Source organism: Venturia canescens, chromosome 10, assembly GCF_019457755.1.
Source record: "Venturia canescens isolate UGA chromosome 10, ASM1945775v1, whole genome shotgun sequence".
In the NCBI taxonomy this organism is placed as follows: Eukaryota; Metazoa; Arthropoda; class Insecta; order Hymenoptera; family Ichneumonidae; genus Venturia; species Venturia canescens.
The window spans coordinates 11,690,528-11,711,787 of record NC_057430.1 but is presented as its reverse complement, the minus strand read 5'-3'; the positions used below and the strand labels follow the sequence as shown (position 1 = coordinate 11,711,787).

Here is a 21,260-nt window from a genome sequence, read left to right as displayed (position 1 = left end):
CAAAGGCACTGCTTCTTCGGCAGAATCAACTGTCAAGCTCGACTTTTGTGGGAAAATAACGAGAGTGTGGCGAGGGATCATAATATCTGGATTAGTTTAAACACAAACTGGATTTTGGGCCAGAGATTTGGCTGCGGGAGCAGCGCTGCCTTTCGAGATCGCTGTACGTACAGGCTTATTGGTTTTAAGTAATATAAATTATCCGGGAGAGTGCTTTTCCAGATGAATTTCTTGCTTCGGGGATGTGTATATTTATGCGTATTTGAAAGCATTCCACTGGATTGAATAGCTTCGGGAGTAGCTTCGTAAGGGAATTGCATAATGGAGGAGAGCACACACACACACGCGCGCGCACGAAGAAGAGGGTGAAAATGGACGGGAGGGCAAACGGAGGGGGAAACTTCATCCGATTTCACTAGGCCGGCTGGACGAGTAAGAGGCACAATGTCTCTACCAAAGCGTACTTTGTGTATCAATCCAGCACATATTCTCGGTACGTAACGTGTAATACCACTGTTCGCGTATAAAATACACGTACATTTGTGTGTACGTCTGAATGACCAGGAACATGCAAAACCTCACTAATCCCCGTTGGGTTGAGCCGGACCAGCAGACGGTGCGGGCTTCTCTCTTGCCAAGGAAATACTCGGTTATGGCCGTTTTCCTTTCCCCCTTTCGAAAATTCATCCCCTTCCGAGGATACACAGCATCCCAGAACTTTCGGGGCTATATTTAATGCGATTAAGTACAAATTCGCGTGTGCTCTCGGAGTCGAGAGAGAGAGAGAGAGCCCTGAGAAACGTACATTTCCCGAAACACACTATGCCGGGCGAGAAAACAAGAACAACGTTTGCCACAGACAACGCTGCTGTATTGTTATACGCACCGACGCCGTACAATACCTAGACGGAAATGGACCTGCACCGAAAATCAGACACGGCCAAAAGCAGCCAAGGGGTGCGGTCTGTGCTTCCTATACGAAATCCACGTCGGATAAAGAGCCGTTGGGAAAGGAATTCCCGATTCAGAGAATTCAAACGGTAGAAAATCATTTTGCCTGGCGTATGCGATGTTTCTCGCTTGTACAATGTCTGCGCATATGTTCAAGATCTCGAGCGAAACTCCGCGTCAATCAAGGATTTAACCATCTCCGTATATCGGGATTCTGAACTTTGCTTCTACTTTCAACGACATTTTCCATTCGTTTGTCACTCACAAAAGTTTAAATGTTACTTTCCTGGGAATCGGGTTCAACATGTCAAGCAACCAAATTATGCAAATTTTTTAAGTTGTAGTACATTAGATTGGAGAAAAATAAGTAATTGAAATTCTTATTTCCGATCGACTACTGAGCAGATCACACCATACGAATGCTAAAAGTTTATATTTTTGCTATTAGTTTATTTTTTTTATGTTTTATTATTTTTTTTAAAATAGCAAAAAATCGAAAGTGAATTTTTCGAGCCTACAAAACTTGTATATGCAGAATAGCGACTGCTCGAAAAGATGAAAGTCAAAATGGCGATGTTTGAAGTTGGACCAGTCCGATTAAGTGAGTGAGTGAGACGCGTGTATTTTGAGCTTCGCCTGTGTTTCTTTATTTCGATCAATAGACTTTTTGGTGTTTCAGTATTTCAACCTCAGTAATATTTAGTCTTTCGTTATTATACTTTCGAAATTGTGAACATTCACAGTATTTCTGATCGTATAGAAATTTATGAATCGAAAGAGTGATAGTCAAATTTTCAGAAAATCGATATTTTAGTCGTCGTTCAATGGACGATTGTTACATTCCATTTTCGATGTAAACGTGCTTCGAACCTCGAAGTTTCTACTTTATTTATTTTCGTCATTCAAAGCTCTACTCGATCTGTCTCCATATATTATCATTCGAAGTTTATCAACTCGTTTTGTCTCCTAACACGTTCATAGTAAGAAATTAAGCGTCGCGAATAGTGCCCCGTGTAAGAAAAATAACCAGCAATTTCATGGAATTTACAGTTTAATTGAGGGTGAAGGCATTTACACGAAGTCTGCTTTATGCCCTCGCTCATTGCAAACAAGAAACATGAAAGGGGTTGTCGAATGGGGAGGTTTAGCGTCATTTCGGCGCGTTTAAGGTATGGCTGAGAAAACCACAATCCCGACGTTCTTGCCCTCGAGATCCTTTGGACAACATTGCCACGAGGATTCGACCACAACGCATTGAAATTCCAAGTCCGACCGCAATTGACGTCCGAAATTTTGATTGCGCACAATGTGCTTTTGCTCTTGCCCCTCCCCCTCGGTCGGACCAGCCAAGAGCAACTCATAATTGGAAATGGGTCATAAATGTATTATATACGCGAGATATATATAAACCGCGAAGTAAGGACGAGCGGTGCTGGTAAAAAGAGGAGAACGTCGGAGTTTCTCGACGACGACGACGAAGACGACATATGGAAATAGAGAGCACAGCTCTGCGGGAATATATTTCATCGGAACTGTTATATTTCTAGGTTGAAAAGTCTCGTGTACTTATGAACTTTACATGAGTTATGAGAAATATTTCCCCGCCTCTGTAACTTATCGGGGTCACCATTTTTCTCATCCTGTTCGAAAGCTTTTCCCTTATTAAGCTGGTTTCCCCAATTTTCCATATATCTGTCCAATCGGACAAGCTCTCGTGATCATACGTTCCAATATTTTTACGAATACCTTAAGTTTTTTATCCTCACTGGCGGATATTTCTTGAGGAAAAAAATCAATTTCGGTTTCTGACCAAAAAGTACGTGGGGACTGTTCCAACTGCACTTACACTTCAGCTTCGGAAGCCCTTGGCATGAAAAATTGTTACGATCAGTTCGACTCTTACCTGAAACATAAAATAAATGAATTCTGATTAGTCGAAATTGGAAATCGTGCTCGCAAAAATGAGTACAAAAATTTCTTTTTTTTTCCTGTTAATTTGTAGAAGTGAGAAATTTCGTCGGGCAGATTTCGACATCGATCGTTATTAAATTAATCAATTTTGTAGAAAGTGAAAAAGTGTCGATTTTATTTCCCCCCCCCCCCCCCCCAATACTCATGCGTTGAATTTTCTCTAGGAGACGGTGGTCGGGCCTTTGAATACAAAAGCGTCCGAGAATTTGTTTGCATTGTATCATATTGTATAGTGTAGTTGATGCACGATTGATGTTGCACGTTGCACATTGTGTGTGGATTCACATGGACGTTTGGGGGTGCGTGAAGAACGTACGTGACGTGTACACACAGAAAATGTGGGGAGGGGGCGGCTGCAAAGAAGGAGAGGGCTGGAAAACGTGATGAGAGGATTGAAAAGGCAGGAGAAATGGCGAGCGTTGTAGATATTTCGTAAGGGGATGAAAGGGACCGTAGGAAAGGGGGCGGAAAAGTGGGAAGGAGAGAGAGAACTCGCGAGCTCGCGAAACCCTGCAGAAGAGCCAGGAAATTGCAAATTGCTGACAGGCGCACACGCTCTCATGAACATCCCTTCACAGATTCTCTCTCTTTCTCTCTTTATCGCTCCATCTCTCTCGCTTACCAGGCCTCGTTTCAGGTCCTCGTGGTTCGCGTAACTGTCCGATATTGGCAGAGAGAAAAAGAGGGAGCATCAGCGAGCGAGAGGAAGGACTGGGCACCGCAAACTGCAAATTGAGCAACGCCGGAAGTACCAAGAGGACGTTCACCGGTTTCGGAATAAACCGATTGAGAATTCGAGTATATCGATTTAATCGACGAAGCCTCGAGCTTCGAGTCCTCACAAAATATCCATTAGGAAGCTTCTTCTCAAATATTGTAATGAATGATAAACTAGTAAAAGTCGCATCGCTCGCGATTACTGCAAGAGAAATTCATCAGTCTTTCCTCATTTTGAAAAGTCATTTATTTCAAAAAATCTGTGAATGGCCAGATTTAAGGGTTCGTTTCAACGTTCCCGGATTATTGGTGAGTAAATTGTAATTTCCGTTGAACCATTACGACTGAAAATATTAACAGGCATAATGATGAGTTACGAAAACTCTGGCGCCATGATTAGCTCACGAAGGATTCAGAGGCGTGATAAAAGTCCGCGAAAAATGCCCGAGTGCAATTAAATACCGAGTTAAATAATGAATGAATTCATAGAGTGGGAAAAGTCGCAGGGAGTATAACGCGAGATATGTGATCGTTGAAGAGTCGAGCTTGAAAATGCCTGAGCGTTTAAAAGCAAGCGTTTTACACACTCTCTCGTTCAAGTCCGGGCGCGCGCGCGCGCGTTTGAGACGCGGAAAGCGAGGTGGCGAGATTAAATAGTATAAACCTCGTTAGAGTCGACTTTTGGGACACTCTGTATAATTGAGGCTAAACCAGTACACGTTTTGCCAGACTCGTCGGTTCAGTACGGGAGAGCACTACTGCGTCGAGAACGAAATGCCGTGCGCGGTGTGCTCTCCGCGAGCCATTACGGAGTTTTAATTAACGCAGCTGCACTCCGAGGCTGCATGTGATCACCCTCGCCGTCTTTTTGGAGCGTGTACCTATTAACCGTTACCGTAACAGTTCACCGCTCTCGCGCGCTATAATACACACTTCAAGGGCTATACGTAGCAAGAAGAGGGAGCGAGAGAGGCCGAAGTACCGAGGCAAGGAAATTAATCCGCGTTTCTCTCTCGCTCGTGCAGACTCTCAGTGGCTTCAATTATGCTTCGTATTACCGAATAAGGGGGAGGGAGGTGCGCGCGGATTTTCCATTTTGGAATATTATCAAGGATAATTGGTTGCCCCTAATACTACAAATATGTCTCAATCATCGACGGAAAGGACGTTAAAGCGCGCGCATATTCCAAGAAAAATAACGAGAGAAATCAAATTTATTATATTTCCACGAGTGCCCGGCACGAATTCCGCTCTATAAACTAGGTAGTTAAATCCTAGGTAATTCGAATAAAATTTTTCTCTCGAGCGAATGGCCCTACAAACACTGATTGGCGACGACAAAGGGCGCACCGAATGTAAATGATAAAACGTCGATAAAGAAGTCCTTTCACACGGGCCATTTCAATAATCCTAATTCGTTTGAATACTTTTAGCTCTCGCACTCGTTGATTGACCGATGACTCGTCGAGGGGTCCCGCTTCATTCAGCGACTTCTATTTGCGTTTTCGTTAGCGCCCAAATTGCGTCCCGTGTCCATCGGTTAATACTGATTTAATGCATGATGAAATTCTCTTGTTTCGTTTCTCTTCCGCGCGAGTTGGCCGTCCAATCCCGTTCAACTTCTGTCAAACGTTGTTTGTTTCCAAAGCTTTTTGTTAATCCAATGTTTCATTGAACTCTCCGTAACGCACTCGGAGCGCATTATCGGTAACTCGTATCGACGCACCGCTCGATATATATTCTCGCTTTTGCAATCTCCACTCCCCCCTCCACCCCCCCCCCCCCCCAGCACCCGCCCTGCCCCCCTTCCTCCCTCCTCGTTTACGACGCCAAATACAGGCTCGACAATGTCTGGATTACTCGGATCGACGATAAGAGATCTCACGATCTCCGGTACACGAGTTGTTTACGCATATACACGAATGTACAGTTATAGTATACTGCCGATTTTTTGTTGTGTATTGCCATGTGAAACTTTCTCGGCGTGGGAGTCCCAACGATTTAATGAACAAACGTGTGTTGTACAAATGAACTTTCACTATGGAGCTGTATAAGGTGCATCGTGTTCTGATGTGAATAACGTAAAACCTGCGCTGAATAAAATGTGAATTATTGCGCATGAAAAAAACGAGAGTGAATCGCGGCTTGAGAGATTGTAACGAAAATGGCACGTCACTATTTTCCACGTTGGCAGACGGCTGCTGCGTTATTTTCGTTCTCGTGCTCCAAATATATCTTCGTTTTGCTCGCGCTCTGTAAACATGCATATTTCTCCGTGAATTGAAAGATATTGGGAAAAAATAAAATGGGGGATCGGTAGAGAACGTTAATTCTTGAGGATCGTTAATGTTTCGAGGTAACACGATCGATCCGAATCGCCCCCCCACTCGTTTTGCCAGTCGAACGAGAACGCTGTACTATCTCATTTTTTAGCGTTTCGTTTTATCGATAGGAAACGCCTCGTAAAGCCGGTTATAACATCGCCCTAGTACGTGAGCATGCACGAAGACCGTTATAGGAACCATGGAACGTCGATTACACTCGTCGTTTTCCACGCTAACGGAGCCGTGGATGAACGCCGGCGAAGATCATTAGTCGCTTTTTTCTGTTTTGTTTTTTCTGAATAAAATAGTGGATTCGTATAATAACGATTCTTCATAGTATTTCGTGATCTCGTGCTAATCCGGCTTGCATTCGAAGCGAGCGATCCGCGGGGACTGGGAGGCTGGGGGATCGAATGATTGGTCATCGCATCCAGTGCTTGATAATAGTTTTTGCTTTTTTTTTGCCTGCTTGCTTCTCCAAAGTCTCATTTACCGTTCACATATTATTATTTGAGGGATAAAAGGTTCTTCGGTACAAAAAATAAGTAAGGAAATGTGTAAGGAAGTGAAAAGAAGCGAAGGGAAAAAGAAAGAAAAAGTGGATTAGTGGCCGCGGAGTGGTGGTACGAAATCTTTTCGTTTCGATTGGAGCAAAAAATGCGAGCGGAAAAACAGTGCGGGCGGGCGCAGGGAGGAAGCGACGGGGGAAGAAAAAAGTGAGGAAACGTAGGTGGACGGTGGACAAACCCATAAAAGAGCTACAGGAGTTCTTCCATTCGGTCCTTTCACGAGGGCCTCAAGGATTGTTCGAACGGTCATTAGATACACCCCAGGATTTTGTATGGAGCACTCACAGTAGAAAAAAAAAGAATCGAACAAAGTTTCATTTCGCTTGTTATTCTTCCGGTGGATTGGTTTTTCCAAAGAAAGTACAATATTCAGCAAACGTTTTCTACGCGTTCATAATTCATGATGGAAAGATAGAACAAGTTTTTTATTTTTTTATTTCTTTTTTTTTTTTCAAAATATTTCTAGATAAGGGTCGAAATCCTCGGTGAGTTATCGTGAATAATTTTTCATTCGAACGCGCCTGCTGACGATTACCACCACCCCCCATGAAACTCCCCATGGGCATTGTGCTTTCACGCCCCCCCAAAAGTTTTTCGGAATGTAGATGAGATGATTTATCACAAAATCGATTACGTCGGAGCGCCTCGGATTTATGAATCAACGATTTGTGAATGACGGTGCAATTTTATAATTCATTTGTCTCGAATATAATCTCCTGCCAAGGATCTCGTTCCCACTTCGTTGATATGGGGTGGTTTTTCGGGTGTGCGGTGCTCGAAAAAGACGATGAGAATATAGACACTCGGTGACTCGAGACTACGTGTTTCGAAAATAGTTCTTTTGTGTCCCATTGGAAAGCCTGGCGAAGAGCAGACGTCAGGTCGACCTACGGCGTCGAGAGTTCCGGTGAAAATCGTATTCAGAGAAAAGAATTCAATGCACAAGGCGCGATGCCGAGACGTCCGGATAAAAGATGAAGAGAGAAAGAGGCCAAAGAAAGAAGTAAAAAAAAAACGTATAGAGAAAAAAAAAGTTGAAGAAACCTGCTCGATCCTCCGCCTGTTTTTCTTTCACTTCGCTATCTCACGGCTCGTATTTCTCCAACTGTGTATTACTGTATTTATCACGATGTTTGTACTATTTTTCCAGACTGGAGAAAAATATTGCTTGCAATACGACGAAGCTGTATGCACTGCAGCTTCTCTCTCTCTCTCCTCTTGCCACTGAAAATATCATGTGAGCGAACTTCTTATTTTTCGAGTTTCCATTCGATGAGCGAGAAAAAGGAAAAGAGGGGGCCGGGGGAGAAGGAAGAGAGAAAAAAATTTTCTCCAATAGAAAAGCTCCGTAGCGCCCAGACAAGCCAGGAATTTCGTATTTTGCATGAATAAAAAAACAAACGAACAAACAAAAATGAAGAATCTTTCGATCCAGTCGAAAAGCACAATAGAAGTTTCATTCCTCAAAATTTTTGTTCACCCGCAGAGTGAAGAAAAGCATTCGGGCGATTCAGTCAGAATTTGAGGAGAAGAAAGGGTGCTCGGCCAAGTGCAAATCCCCGATGAGACTAAAGTACTTATTTTCGTTCGAGTATAATTGAGTTTTCCAATTTAATAGTGTGTGTGTGTGTGTGTGTGTTTGCGCGCGCGCTTAGTGAACGCAGACACAAAAAGCGATCAAGTTTCGTGGAGACTGTGTACGAAAAATGCAACCGCGTGAGTATATTTTTCTGCGACAACGTTAAAAACGTAAAGAGACGAAGGGGGGATGAAGAAGAATTGAGATTGAATGTTGCCGAAATGAGGAGGTGCACGCACGTTTGAGGGGAAACTGTGAAAGCTGAAACGGTCTCATTTCGAGTAATTGGATTTGGCCGAATATGCGAGAAGAGAAAGAGGAGGACAAAGTATAAAGGAGCACGATGGGAGAATGAAAAGAAAAGAAAAACAAAGGGAAAGAAAAAAATTGGAACAAAATTACAGAGAAAATAAAAAATAATGGCTGAATCAAAGCACCGATAGACGTGTTCTTTGCACTCGCCTTTTTTACCACCGATCTCTGATGAGCTCATATTGCAAACACACGAGGGTAGCGCAAGAGTAATAAAAAAAAATTCCTCCTTTCGCCGCGTACACTCATTGTTTTTCTCTCTTTCTCTCGTCCACCTCTCGCTATCTTTTTTCTCTCCGATCTCATTCCTCCTACCTCATCTCAACCCGCCCCTGCGTGTGGTAAAACATAACACCTGGCTCTCCGCGGACTCGCTACATATTTCCGGGTCTGTTTGAATTATTTTATTTACCCGAGCACACTCGGACTACAGGAGCTAACGCCCCGGATATTTGTCGGCGCTCCATTCATTAATCTTCTTTTTCTTTCGTCCACCTCCTCCTATTAAAAATAATATTTGAGAGAAGAAAAAGAAGGCCAACGATGGGAAACAAACACAACGTACGCGCCCTTGTGTACATTCGCTTTTAATATATGCACGTTTTCGTGAGAGTCCTTTATAAATTAGTGAAGCACACAGCGTGCTTCGTATCCTGCGAGTGCTCCCTTACTTTCCCTCGTTTTTATTTTTGTCTTATTTTCTCTGTCAGGCATTAATTGAGTACACGAATGCAAATGGAGAGGATGAAAAAACTAAAAAACTTTGCAAGCATGGAAATTTCGCTTATTCGAACTCGATAGACCAAACTTTTTTCAATTTAAATAAGAACTACGATGCAGTCCTTTATCGTCGATTTGGAAAAGGGAAAATGATATGACTGATTTTGAGCAATCGATTCATTCGAAGGCTGCTGCTGCTTTTTCCGGTGCTCTAACGAATCTTAATGAAAAAAGTCATCAAAAATATTCTTCCTTCGTTCCTCTCGGATTGACATTAATATTCTCGCCGTTTTTACTTTTATGTCGCTCCAAGTAATTTATGGATCGCACTTTGCGATACTATTTTTTAGTACGGCCATTCGGGGATCCGGGCTAAAATGGCCGAAGGGCTGTTCAGGGAAAAGAGTGAGTCATATTATTACATGCTTTTTTTCTCTCCACGTAGAGGATGTAGGACTCTCGCGTGTTGGTCCTGTACATTTGAACCCCCATGCGGTGACACACGCGCCACGCAAAAGCAAATTGCGCCTATATAACGAAAGCAGTTATACGGCACAAATACATCCACCGAAGCCAGCAAACTCGTCGCGCAGCTGACTAAGCACGCATTTATTTCGTTTCGCGAAAAGCGATTAAATGAAAGGAAAAAGAGGGAGGAAGAGAGAGTGGGAGGGGAGAAAGAGGCAAAAGTAAAAAAAAAAGCGAGGCTAAAAAAGTTTGACTGGAATATCGATGAAAAAATAAAATTACTAAAGACTCGAGCCAGAGCCTTCATTCGGGGCAATAACGTGGCTCTGCGAATGCGAGAGTGTTGAAGTTTGAAAGCCTCGTTAAATCTCACTCTTCTTCAGAAAACTCGTGTATTCTATTATTTTCCACGCTGCTATAAATATGCACGTTATTGTATATTTCTCAAGATCGGATCGATCGGCGGGGAGAAACTTAAGAATATTTGTAATTCCGAGAATGTTTACAGTGTTCCAGTCGTTCGAGTGACTGCGGAAATGCCCAACTTTCGAAGAGTCTTTTTTACCCAGTAGCTACGACGTTACGAAAGAAAAATAACGAAAGTTTCTACCAACAATTGAGACTTCGATTAATCAGTACAGTTGGTAGTGATAAATGAGCAGAGTTAGCGAGTGTTCAATCGCATTAAAAATTATGAAGAAGCCTCCAGACGAATCGTTAGCCAGAAAATAATTAGCGCCCTCCTCCACTCAGCGATCTGAGCAGAATCGAATTAATTTTCGGTCAGTGAAATTAGCTGGGTGTATACGCATATTAAACAGAAATGATTCTTCACACCTCGAGCGCGGCTATACGTAACCAGCGCGGGACACGCGACTAATTAAAAAAATGGAGCTAGCTACGGTCGGGCGCAGAGGACAGTAGGCAGTGAAAGGGACACGACGGCGATTCGATTAGCCGATAGTAATTAATTGCTCGTTAGGGGGTCACGACCCGGAGCTAACACGCGATTTATCTCCGTCGTGGAACGATCGGTTGGATTACACTCACTGATTTTAAGCTCGCGCGCTGCGTTTGCGATTCTTCAATTTCCGGTATTCGAGACTTTCGATTTTCTTTCGCAGCCATTTTTCCGCCGCGGCTGTTCAACGGATTTCTTTTTCCATCGCGTACAATTCCAATCCTCTGATGAATATTTAGGCGCGGCGGCGGATGCTTTGAAAATCTACTAAAAACGAGACGAGCGATTTCTCGATGAAACTCGAGAAAACATCATTTCCCGAGGAGCTTTAGACTCGCAATGCGAGCATGAATTACCGAGCGTGAGCGCGTGTTACAAGCGTGTACGTCGAATTGATTCGAGATTCGGTGAGACGAGTAATCGGCGATGGTGCGCCTGAACCGTGGAAATCAAAATGTTTGCCGACCGTTCGCCCGCGTTCTACGATTCCGTGTATCACACGCTGTTCCCTGATAGCCTCGTCTCCCTCTTTCTCTCTCAATTCCCAATCGGATTTATCCCCATGCGTGCGGAGAAAGACCGACAAAGAGTAAGAGAGAAAGAGAAAGAGGCGAGGAGGGAGGGACCGAGAGAAACGTATCAACAGAGAATTCCTCTATCCATTTCCATTCGAGTACCAAACGTTGGATACATAGGCAGGATGCACAAACACAGGATTCTCGTGCGATGCGGGGGGCTCATTCGTGAAAACAGAAAACCAACACCATTCTCCGAGCCCTCCTCCTGCCCGGCTGTCCGCCATGACAGATATACAAACATTGTATCACATAGCAGCGATCGAGCTATCGCCGAATACACAAACACTGCGTATTCTCCTCGAATTCACCATTTTTTGTGTAAATATATATGTATACTCGAAGCAGAAAAAGCTTGTATGCGCGTACATTTGTAGTGTATTGTATAGAAATAGACGAAAAAGCCTTTACGAGAAGAGAGAGAGAGAGAGAGCGAGGGCGAGTGCAAGTAAAAATGCTTGTTTCCATGTTCTTCCCTCCCCGATTGCTAATCTCTTAGGGGTTCGCCCCATTATTTTTCACAGTAGCTAAACTAGTAACGAGGATTCTGGAATCGTATCAATTCGTGCTTGATGAGTGGGTCGGAAAAAAACGTTAAGATTTCCTTTAGTTAAAATATATCTAATTCTCGATGATGCTGCTGGCCGATGGGTTCGAAAACGTAGCTTCGCGGAGGGTTGTGCGTCGCACGAGGGGTGGATTTGAAGCTTGGATGGAAAATCAGAGTGAGTGCAAGGACATATTGTTGAAGGGCGGGGGGGGGGGGGGGGGCGAATAGAGGGAAGGGGTTTGAAACGACAGAGAATGATAAGCGTCCATGGATAATGGTGTTCACGGATTGACGTCCGAGACGTCAATCCGGGTGGGGGGAGGCGGAGCTGTCTGTCTGAAAATCAGAGGGCTTTCGCTCTCGTGAGCGTTGCTAATGCGAGAGAGAAATGGAGAAATGAAAGGGAAGGCGGGACGACAAGGCGACGAGCAATGCATCGGTTAATCGTCAATATGCAAACTAGAGTGAGCCTCGGAATCTCGGACTCGGTACAAGTAAAATAGGGGAAAGGGCCATGTTGAACACAAGTCTAGGCTCCATTGAGATTGCACCTCGTGTATCTCTCCTTCGAAATCGAGTAAGAGGGATCCGCATAGCACGGATCATTCACCTGGTGAGTGGTGCGGGGTCCGCTTCGACAGCAGCGTGTCTGAATTGTTGATCGGGATAAGACACTTTCCGTTATCGATTCCCAGCAGCACCGGCAGCAGCTCATCCCCGAATTATCCGAAATTTGTCTTCGAGCGTAGCTGCTCTCGAGACAAAGGGAATATGCAAAAGAAGAAAAGTATTGTCCCCGAGTGTCTCGTTCCTCGTGTCGTTCGATGCCTCTCAGCGTCGATTCTCTTCTGGGAAACTTCATTGACAAGTAAATTTATGGATAAAGTAGCTGCGAAGCGGCAAGAGGAGAGGCTGACGAATGGTAATGATGCAACAGAGAACACTCGCCTGATTTTGTAGCGAAATGATCCAACACTTGTGACGAAATACACGTATATAGAGAGGTCGGTAGAACTGCTTCGTCGGATTATTGCCTCACCGTCTGTGTGCCACATTGTAGCCAAGAGCCAGCCGCAGCTCTCAATCGAGAGGGGAACCTAACTCACTCTCTCTCTCCCTCGGCTCCGCGCTCGTATTCGAAGCAAACGTCATTACGAAGCAACGCAAGAGCAGGGAGTATGTTCACGGGGAGTGTCTGTTCTGGTTGGACACACGAGGATATGGTCGAAGGGAATATAGCTAACCGCTCCGCAAGCCCTCGCTCCGTGTGTCCATACACACATCTCACTTGTACCAGCAGCACTCCTCCTCCTCCTATATCCTTTCAGTATATAACGCTGAGTGTACCAACCACCAGAAATCGGATCCATATTGTCGAGTGGCAGACAGATCGGTGAATCATTAATATGCAAACTAGGTTTAGGGTTGAGTTACCATCTCTATCTATTCCTCGTTCATCTACATCTCTGTGTCTGATGAAAACCGATTCGCATCTCTGCGCGTGTGTGAGCACTCCCGAGAGCCACACGAGGCTGGGGCATAGAAAACTTTGAAACTGAATCATCCGCTCGAATTTATCCTCGAAATAACCTTCCATGCGCGTTCGATCCTCGATACGAAAATGTGGTGAATATGACTGATGATGATTAACGAAGTTGTTGGAGATTGAATCGGTGCCGGATGATGGTAAGAAAGCAGAGGAGCCAGAGCGACGTTGAGATCGCGCGTTTAAAACTTCGCTTTTTTCTCTACCCCCCGCTCGAATGAGCCCCGGCTTTACATGTTTTGTCTCCGTGCGTCCTCCTTCCTCGCTTCCTTCCCTTTTTACATGCTCCACGCCGAGCGCGCGTCACGATTCCTAAGCTCCTTTTCGTGTCTCTCGCCAGTACATTTTTAACATTTTATAGCCCGCATGCGACCTCGATAATTTTCGTCGTCGGGCTATATAAGAAGGAGTTAAGAGAAGGAGGAGGAGAAACGGAACATGCCAGAAGAGAGCATCCCCCCGACGGCCCCTTTCTCTCCACGCGGCCCTTCCGCAGAAACGTTTTATATTTGAAATGCGTCCCCGGGGCGAGAGACGAGGACGAAGGGACCGGGAGGAGCGGTTGACGACGACGATGCCGAGGAACGGGCACATGCTCGCCGGAAACACCGAGGCACGCCGGCCGGCCGACGTCCGCGTTTACGGAATACTAATGCCATTCTATCCCCCTCAGCTATTCTAGCCCAGCTCTCCAGCTCCTCTTCGCATAGATAAAGGCATGCATCTATGTCTGTATCTCCGTATATACATAGACATAGATGCGCGAGTATGGATATAAACGAGTATGGTACGCCATAGTGCCTTCCCGTCCCGAAGGGGCTGTTTCTCGTCGGACGACGCCATATTGCGCCGCTGATCGCATGGAATCCCGGAAAACCCAAGTACTCATGCGTCTTCTCGAGCTCCATTCTTTTTTCTCCGCAGCCCCCCTCCTCGCGCCGTCGACCAAAATTTCCATTTTTATAAAGACCCGAGGTACACGCCCATCGATATAACGAGGAACGTGGTGGAACTCTCTCAACGTCTTTTTTTCTCATTGGTTTTTTCCTGGGCTCTCCGCGTCTTGGAATTCCAGTGGACAGTCGAACTGAGGAAAAATCTTGATAAGATGCAAAAGTCAGTGGGAGGGCTTAATTGTTCGATGAAGCCCTGATCCATGAATGGAGCGACACAAAATTCGCACAAACCTTTCTCTCTCTCTCTCTCTCTCTCTCTGTCGATTGGAAAAGACTGCGGAAAGGATTCTCGGGATATTTATCGACAACGATCAGTCCGTTAAGGCAGGCACCGAGCTATGTGTCACTGTAAGCAAGGATTTAGTGGCAGATAGGGCTACGCGGTGCAAAGTATCGAAGTACAAGCGACCTGGACAAGATCCAACCAGCAAATGGACGCCCGTTTGTAGCGACACGTGCTACTTCTATTATTTCACCGTGCGGAGACTCGGATAACCGGATTTGTCTCGAAATCCCGCGCGTGGATCGGCGAATCCGCATGATTCGAGCTCGTCCTCGTCCTCCCTATATTTTCTTATCTACCTTTCCTTACTCCGCTCTCCTTTGCTATTCTTTCTTCATGTAACCTTTTCGGAAATCGTGCTCTGGAAAATAGCCCCGGGGATTTCGACGTTTGAAATAATCTCTTACCTTCGTGGATTGCGACATCGGGATAACCGCAGCTCTCATATTTTCTCATTCTTATGAACTTTCACAGGAATCCTTTGGAAAATAGCTGATTTTTTAACAATGATCATTCAATTGCATGAACAAATTCACTTTTTGTAGACGCCAATATTGACATCCGGCTATTGGCATCGGATCCAAAGTAGTGGAAAAAAGCATTTTTCCATTCTCCATAAGGTCGTATTCATAAAAGTATAAAAAGCACATTCTTGGGCAAGAAAGTAGCACAAAATAAGGAAAGAATAGGAATGTGGCAGTTGTATATGAAATATATTCGGAATTATAGATCGTCGTAACACAGTTACAAATCAGGGAACAAAGGAAGCTATCAAGAAAACTCGCGAGTGTACCATCTTGCGTTCTTAAGGCCACGGGCTATACATAGATCTGGAAGAAATCTGCAGTTGGCGGATATGTGGGAAATAAAAGGAATCTTACAGACCAAAATGGAGAAAGATTCGGAGTCTGCGAGGGAGGGGGGGGGGGGAGAAGGAAAAAAAGAGAAAGAGAAAGGGAGAAGGAGAGACGAGGAAGAAAAGTGAGAAAAGTGTGGTGAGAAAGTGTACGAAGCAAAGGAGAGGATAAAGCGGTGAAATGGGCCTGGAAAGAATGAACGAAGCGTTATGGCAGGAGGGAGGAGACGAGGGATGAAACGAGATCCAAGGAAGGTTGCTAAAGTTACGAGAGTCTTTGGCCCGGAGCCAAAAGAGTGTCCGGGCATCAGAGAGTCGAGAGTGCGAGAGGCTGAAACTCACGAGCCCGTTGAGCTCCAGTTCCAAGTGAGGGACACTATGAAAGGTAGCCAATGCTTGTGGGGAGGAGAAAAAAAAAACATACACACGTACATAGGGCTACATTGGGACGATGGGTTTGGGATGAAAACAGGAGTCTGCACACACAGCTGCGGCGGCAGCCGCGGGGTGAAAATTATTCGAGATATGAATTTACGGTCGGCACACGCCGTGCTTACAACGTTCGCCTTTCCTTGGACGCCCGTTAGGGATCGCGAGAGACAAGGAAAAAAGCGAGAGAGAGAGAGAGAGAGAGTGCCGCATCCGGGCAGGAGAGCATGAACTTGATTCCCCCCTCTGGTGCGGCTTCGTGAGCACTTCTCTCGCGATAAGACGAGTCGCGCTCTGACTTAATAAACTTGGGATAAGCCAAGCGAACGTGTTCTATATCACGACCAGATCGAACGGAGCTTGCTCCAATTCCCCAAGAATTTCGCCGTTCCTGGTATCTCTAACTAACTCTCGAGCAGCCCCTCGGAAGGAAGATCGCTCGCCAGCCACACTCCCCCGATTACTCGCCATCCCAAGTGGAGTTAACTCTTGTACGAGGGGCGAGGAGATCGTTCGAATGATTGATCCATATTCGAGATTACGAGGCTGTATCCTGTCACGTGACCCAGAATGAGACTTGACCATCGCGACCGTCCAGTCTCCGTTGCACACGCCAAAATCGCTTTGTCCTTATAGCTCCTTTCGACATATTAAAAACAGCAGAGCTCTCCTCTACTTTTCAACTCCATTTTCTGCGTTTACGTTCTTGGAAAATTCTCGAGAACGATAGAAGAAGTAGAAGGAGCGGAGCAGCGCAAAAGAAGGAGGAGCGCGGAGGTTGGAAAAGCTCACAAGCTTTCGCCTCGTCTGTGAACGTGAAAACTTTGTGTACCCTCGTCATGCACCCCATGAAGTATGCATGGATCGCGCTCGAGGTTGGCAACGGTATTGCTCAACGACTTCGTCCTTGTATGGTCTGGCTCGAAGCCACATTGCGAGGACGAGCTACCACGTACACGGAACGCGAGCGCGAACCCTTGCCCCTCTGGTCCTCTTGCTCTGCTCAACTCAACCCCCCTTTAAACCCGTTCCCTCAACCGCCCCCGCTTCCCCAACCCCGTGGAAACTGATCAAACTTTTCTCGATATGCCGAGATTCGAGATTACTTATTTATACGTAGTTTGCAGGTTTTCCCTCAGCTCAGACTTTCGAGCTCATTTCATTTTCTTTGTACCGTTTCCCTTCTTCTTCTGCCTCTTATTACTCTCTCTCTCTCTCTCTCTTATTTTTTCTACTTCAGTACTTCAGCAGCCTGCTAATTCGTGCCTACTTCGTTACGCTCCGGAGGGTGAACAAGGCAAAAAAGGGAAAAGGTTGCGAGAAAAGAAATGGCCAAATGAGAAAAACTACAGAGATGAAGATGCAGTGAAAAAAGAAAAGAGAACAACAACGGCGAGGACAAAAGGGGAAAAAAACGTATTCACGGAGAAACAAGTACAAGAATAAGGGAATGTTAAAAGAGTAGAGAAAAGAGTGAAAGGCTCACAAGGACGGGGTCACATTGTTTTTCACACTGATTTGTTATGCACGCCGAGTTGGACGATAGAAGGCTTTTTGCAAAAAGAAAGAAAAAGAGGGATCAGCGCGCTGGTCTCTCGGCCAACTCGCAACCTACATCGAGCACAATGACGCCGCCCCCTGCGCGCGGTTGGTAGTGTACTACGCGCAATTGGAAAACACGCGGTCTCGGTATGCGCCGCGCGAACAATGCTTCGGAAAAACAAAACGGCTACAATGTACGTGTGTATCTTGACGTTTCAGCGGGCTACAAAATATACAAGTGTGTCCATGTTTCTTTTTACACACGTACGGGCGACGGAGCACCGCTCTGTAGTCGCTGAACTCGCAAAGTGCAAGTTGCGGATGTTACAGCCGCGGAGTGCGGCGCTTTACTGCAGGAATAACGCGCTCAAACCGTTACTACGGAGCTCGGATATGGTAACAAAAAACAGCTCTTCTTGCACGCACTGCTCCACCGAGAATATTATAAGTTGAACAATTGAGGAAAATCTACTGTACTATGCACTGCAGGTTTCAAGTACAATGGAAGGAACGCAGAGAGTTTCGAAACTGCCGAGCGAAAAGCATCAGAGCCATGCGCGGATAAAGGTCGAAATGATAGGTTTCGTAATTCACTTATAGGTTCACAATTTTCACGGGGAATAAACAAAATGGGATTGTTGTAACGAATGAAAAGCATTGCTAACGGGGACTCGAATGTTCGTTAGTATAATTGTGTAAAATTTCGCGCGAGCCTGCGGAGCTCCAGAAATCAATGAATTTACGGGGGCGAGGAAATATACTTGGAATCTCACAACTGCCAATTAAGCTGGGCAGTGCTGTCCGAAGTGCTTGGTCGAACGGAGGGTAGCGGATCGCGTCACGTCAGGAATTCGGCGAGCGTCGATCAGCGAATGCTTGAAGGACTGACGTGAAACTTCGAAACGCACTATACGCATCGCGAATTTATAAATGAGAGAAAATGGGGAGAGAGGAGAAGGCGAGGGTGACGGTGGGCCAGAGATTGGAATTTTTGAATGATTCATGCCGCGTCGTTTTTGCATACGGCAACGGAGGGTACAAGCAGCTCTCGCGGATGGTACGATGGATTAGTAATAACTCATAGCTCGTCGTTATAAGCATTGCGCACTGTACAAGTGTTGGGGGAACAAGTTGAACGCGAATGAAACCAATTACGCAGCTTAGCTCAAGTATTCCTGAAGGATGTCACCCTTCGTCGCGCAATTAACGAAAAATTCTTGCCTCCGCGTCGGTGTCTCTTCTCCGGTATAAAGGGAGCTTGCCGGAAGAGGAATTTTCGTGCAAGTTCAAGGGTTAGAGGAGCAAAGAATCCTGGCGGATCGTTCGCTCACTCAAACTCATTTTCATCGAGGTTCCCTGTAATTTTACACAAGCCTTTGCTCTCTCTCTCTCTCTCTCTCTCTCTCTCTCTCTGTCTTCGGGATAGTCTGGCTGGTTCACTGAGAACGACGCCCTCTTCCGGAAGCACTCACCTGGATATCGAAAACAATTTCAATTTGAAAAGTTTAAATACTCCTGCCCCTTGGCCCCCGCGCGTTATCCACCGAGGGCCATCCTCCGCTAACGTTTTCCAGGAGCCCCGGAGCAAGAGAACTGCGACAGAGCACGAGTGAGAAAGTTGGATGGCTGAGGGTGAAGAGGCAGGACCGCAAACCGGATACTGGAACTGATGGGGACTCGAGGATGTAGATAGCGACAGGATCGAGGCTCCGAGCCGGGCTGGGAGGAGAAGAGCACCCCGATGATAGAGGCAGTTCAGAAGTGAAGAGGGCTCGAACTTTCGAGTAAGGTATTTCGAATTTCCCTTTAATTTGAAATATAAGAGGGATATATCTTCACAATCCCCCCTCCCCAATCCTTCCTCCACTCTGTGCTCTGTGGCCAACGCAACCGCCGTATCAAAACTCACGGACTCTTCTCAAAGGCTAGTATCTACGAGGCGCGTGTATCTATATACGTATATACACATAAATATTCGCTTGTGATGCTCCTTCAGACTTTGCCCGTCTCTTTCTCCAGCTGAAAATCTTTCTTTCATAACCGCACAGCTGGATAAGTCTCTTGCTCTCTCTTTCTCTCGTTCTTTTGATGCAACTACGAGGGGGGGGGGGGGGGCTCACCTTTATCGCTCTGCAATATTTATCAGCCGGCTATAGTTGCCGTAATTCCTCTTATCTCTCGCGGCGTTGATAACCGGCAACTCCGGGCGGGAGAGCGCAAAATAAAAAAGGAAGGAACGGAACGGTATGGAGAGGAAAAACCTCATCTGCGTCGAGCGTCAGACGGTATCAGCGGATCTTTGGAATTCCGATAGCGGGAATTTTCCGTGACAACTGTGCAGCCTCGGTATTTACCGGCTTATTTGAGAAGACCCAGAATTCTCTTTAATCGTAGAAAACGGAAAGCGAATAGCGGCCGGCTAATTGGAAAGGACACTCGAATGGAAAAGAAACATATTTTTTATTGCATCGCCGAAGCACGCCGGATTTCGTTGTCTCCTCGTTAATTTGACGTAACGAGAGCCGAATTCGGCTCGATGTCTGACGGATCAGCGATCTCTGATCGCTGTTGCTCGTTCAATGTAAAACGTGACAAAATCAAGATCGGCCTAGGCGAGAAGCAACGTTACCGAATTTTCAATTTGTTGATTCGAAATACATGGATAATGAATAAAGTGTAAAAAAAAAAAACAAAGCGAGAAGAGCATAAACTAGGTTAGGCGAACGAGATGAAACGTCGTATAAAGAAACGGTCGGATCGCGATAAAAAATTAACGTGGAGCCAAGGCATCTCGACACAACGATCCGCGTTTAATTAACTCCGAGAATAACTCGCGATTTCGCTCCCGTTTTCATCAATTCTCTTTTTTACTTCCCCCTCGCGTGCCATCCTCCCCCCCCCGCCCCGGCCCCGCCCCATTCCCCTCTTCGCGACTATCTCGTCAACGTTCTCGTGGTCCAGTGAAAATAATTGCCGTGCGTAATTACCGAGCTCCCCTCCCTCGTCGCTCGACGACTCTTCCCCCGACTCTCTGTTCTTTTCAGTCTTCAAACACTCCGTTGGGATTTTCCGCATTTTCACAGAGCCGCTCTGAGCTCCGAATAACAAAGATAAAAAAGAAAGAAAAAAAAGATGAAAACTCGATCTTCTTGAAAGTCTGACGAGAGAAAAATTTCAGCGATCGACCAGTCGCTCGTTTGTAATTTATCGTTCGACGATGAAAACTTTATGGAATAGCCTCGTCTTGAATTCGGCATAATTTGTCCCGACGTTTGCTCTCATTATTTCCTTTTGCTTTGTCCAATTACTGACAACTCCCCGTACCGCGCCAGGGGGGGGGGGGGGGGAGAGGCTTGCAAAAAACATTTGAGAAAAATGGGAGAAATGAATGCAGTGTAAGTAATATCCATCGAATCGGAGCTCTTGTTCCGACCAATTTGGTAGCTCCAAACAACGCTGTGACACAAATCGTAAGGGAGACGAAGCATCATTTGATTTTTATCTTTTTCGAGAAGCAAAAAATGCACATAAAGAAGGAAGAGAGGAAAAAGAAGAGTAGATTTCTCGTCGTTCGACGAATTCGTAGTCTTTTTCAAAGCTTTTCGTACGCGGAGACGAGTGCAAACGAGTCGTTAGGGTTGGTTAGAGCTCGAAGAGAGGAATGAAGTGGCGGTGATGATGCGGAGGGCTCAAGAAAGGGAAGAGTATGAGACGTTTGATCGACTCTCGGGAGGAGGCCTGCGCGACCGCGCAATCCGCAATTCCTCGCAATTCAATGGGAAATGCGGGAGCAGGGCTGAAGGAGGGGAGAAAATGGGCGGGAAGGGGAGAGGGGGGGGGGAGGGGGCGGCGAAGAAAGAGAAGGAGGATTGTACAGTCGTGAAGAGAGTTCACGAGGGATCGTTGAAAAGCGAACGTGCGATGCGGAAGCGTTAGGGAAGAAGAAAGCGC

The 21,260-nt window shown here is 45.8% G+C and overlaps 1 protein-coding gene across 4 annotated transcripts in view; it reads right to left on the bottom strand.

Moving 5' to 3' along the window:
* Positions 1–21,260, bottom strand: part of LOC122417320 (Krueppel-like factor 6) — a 233,535-nt gene that overhangs the window by 61,617 nt on the left and 150,658 nt on the right. For 3 of the 4 annotated variants that reach the window (XM_043430750.1, XM_043430751.1, XM_043430752.1), the window contains one exon: positions 2,798–2,854. The exons of the other annotated variant lie outside the window; for it this stretch is intronic. In XM_043430750.1, the coding sequence (XP_043286685.1) occupies positions 2,798–2,854 (57 nt within the window). The remainder of the gene's footprint in view (positions 1–2,797; positions 2,855–21,260) is intronic. 4 annotated transcript variants of the gene reach the window in all.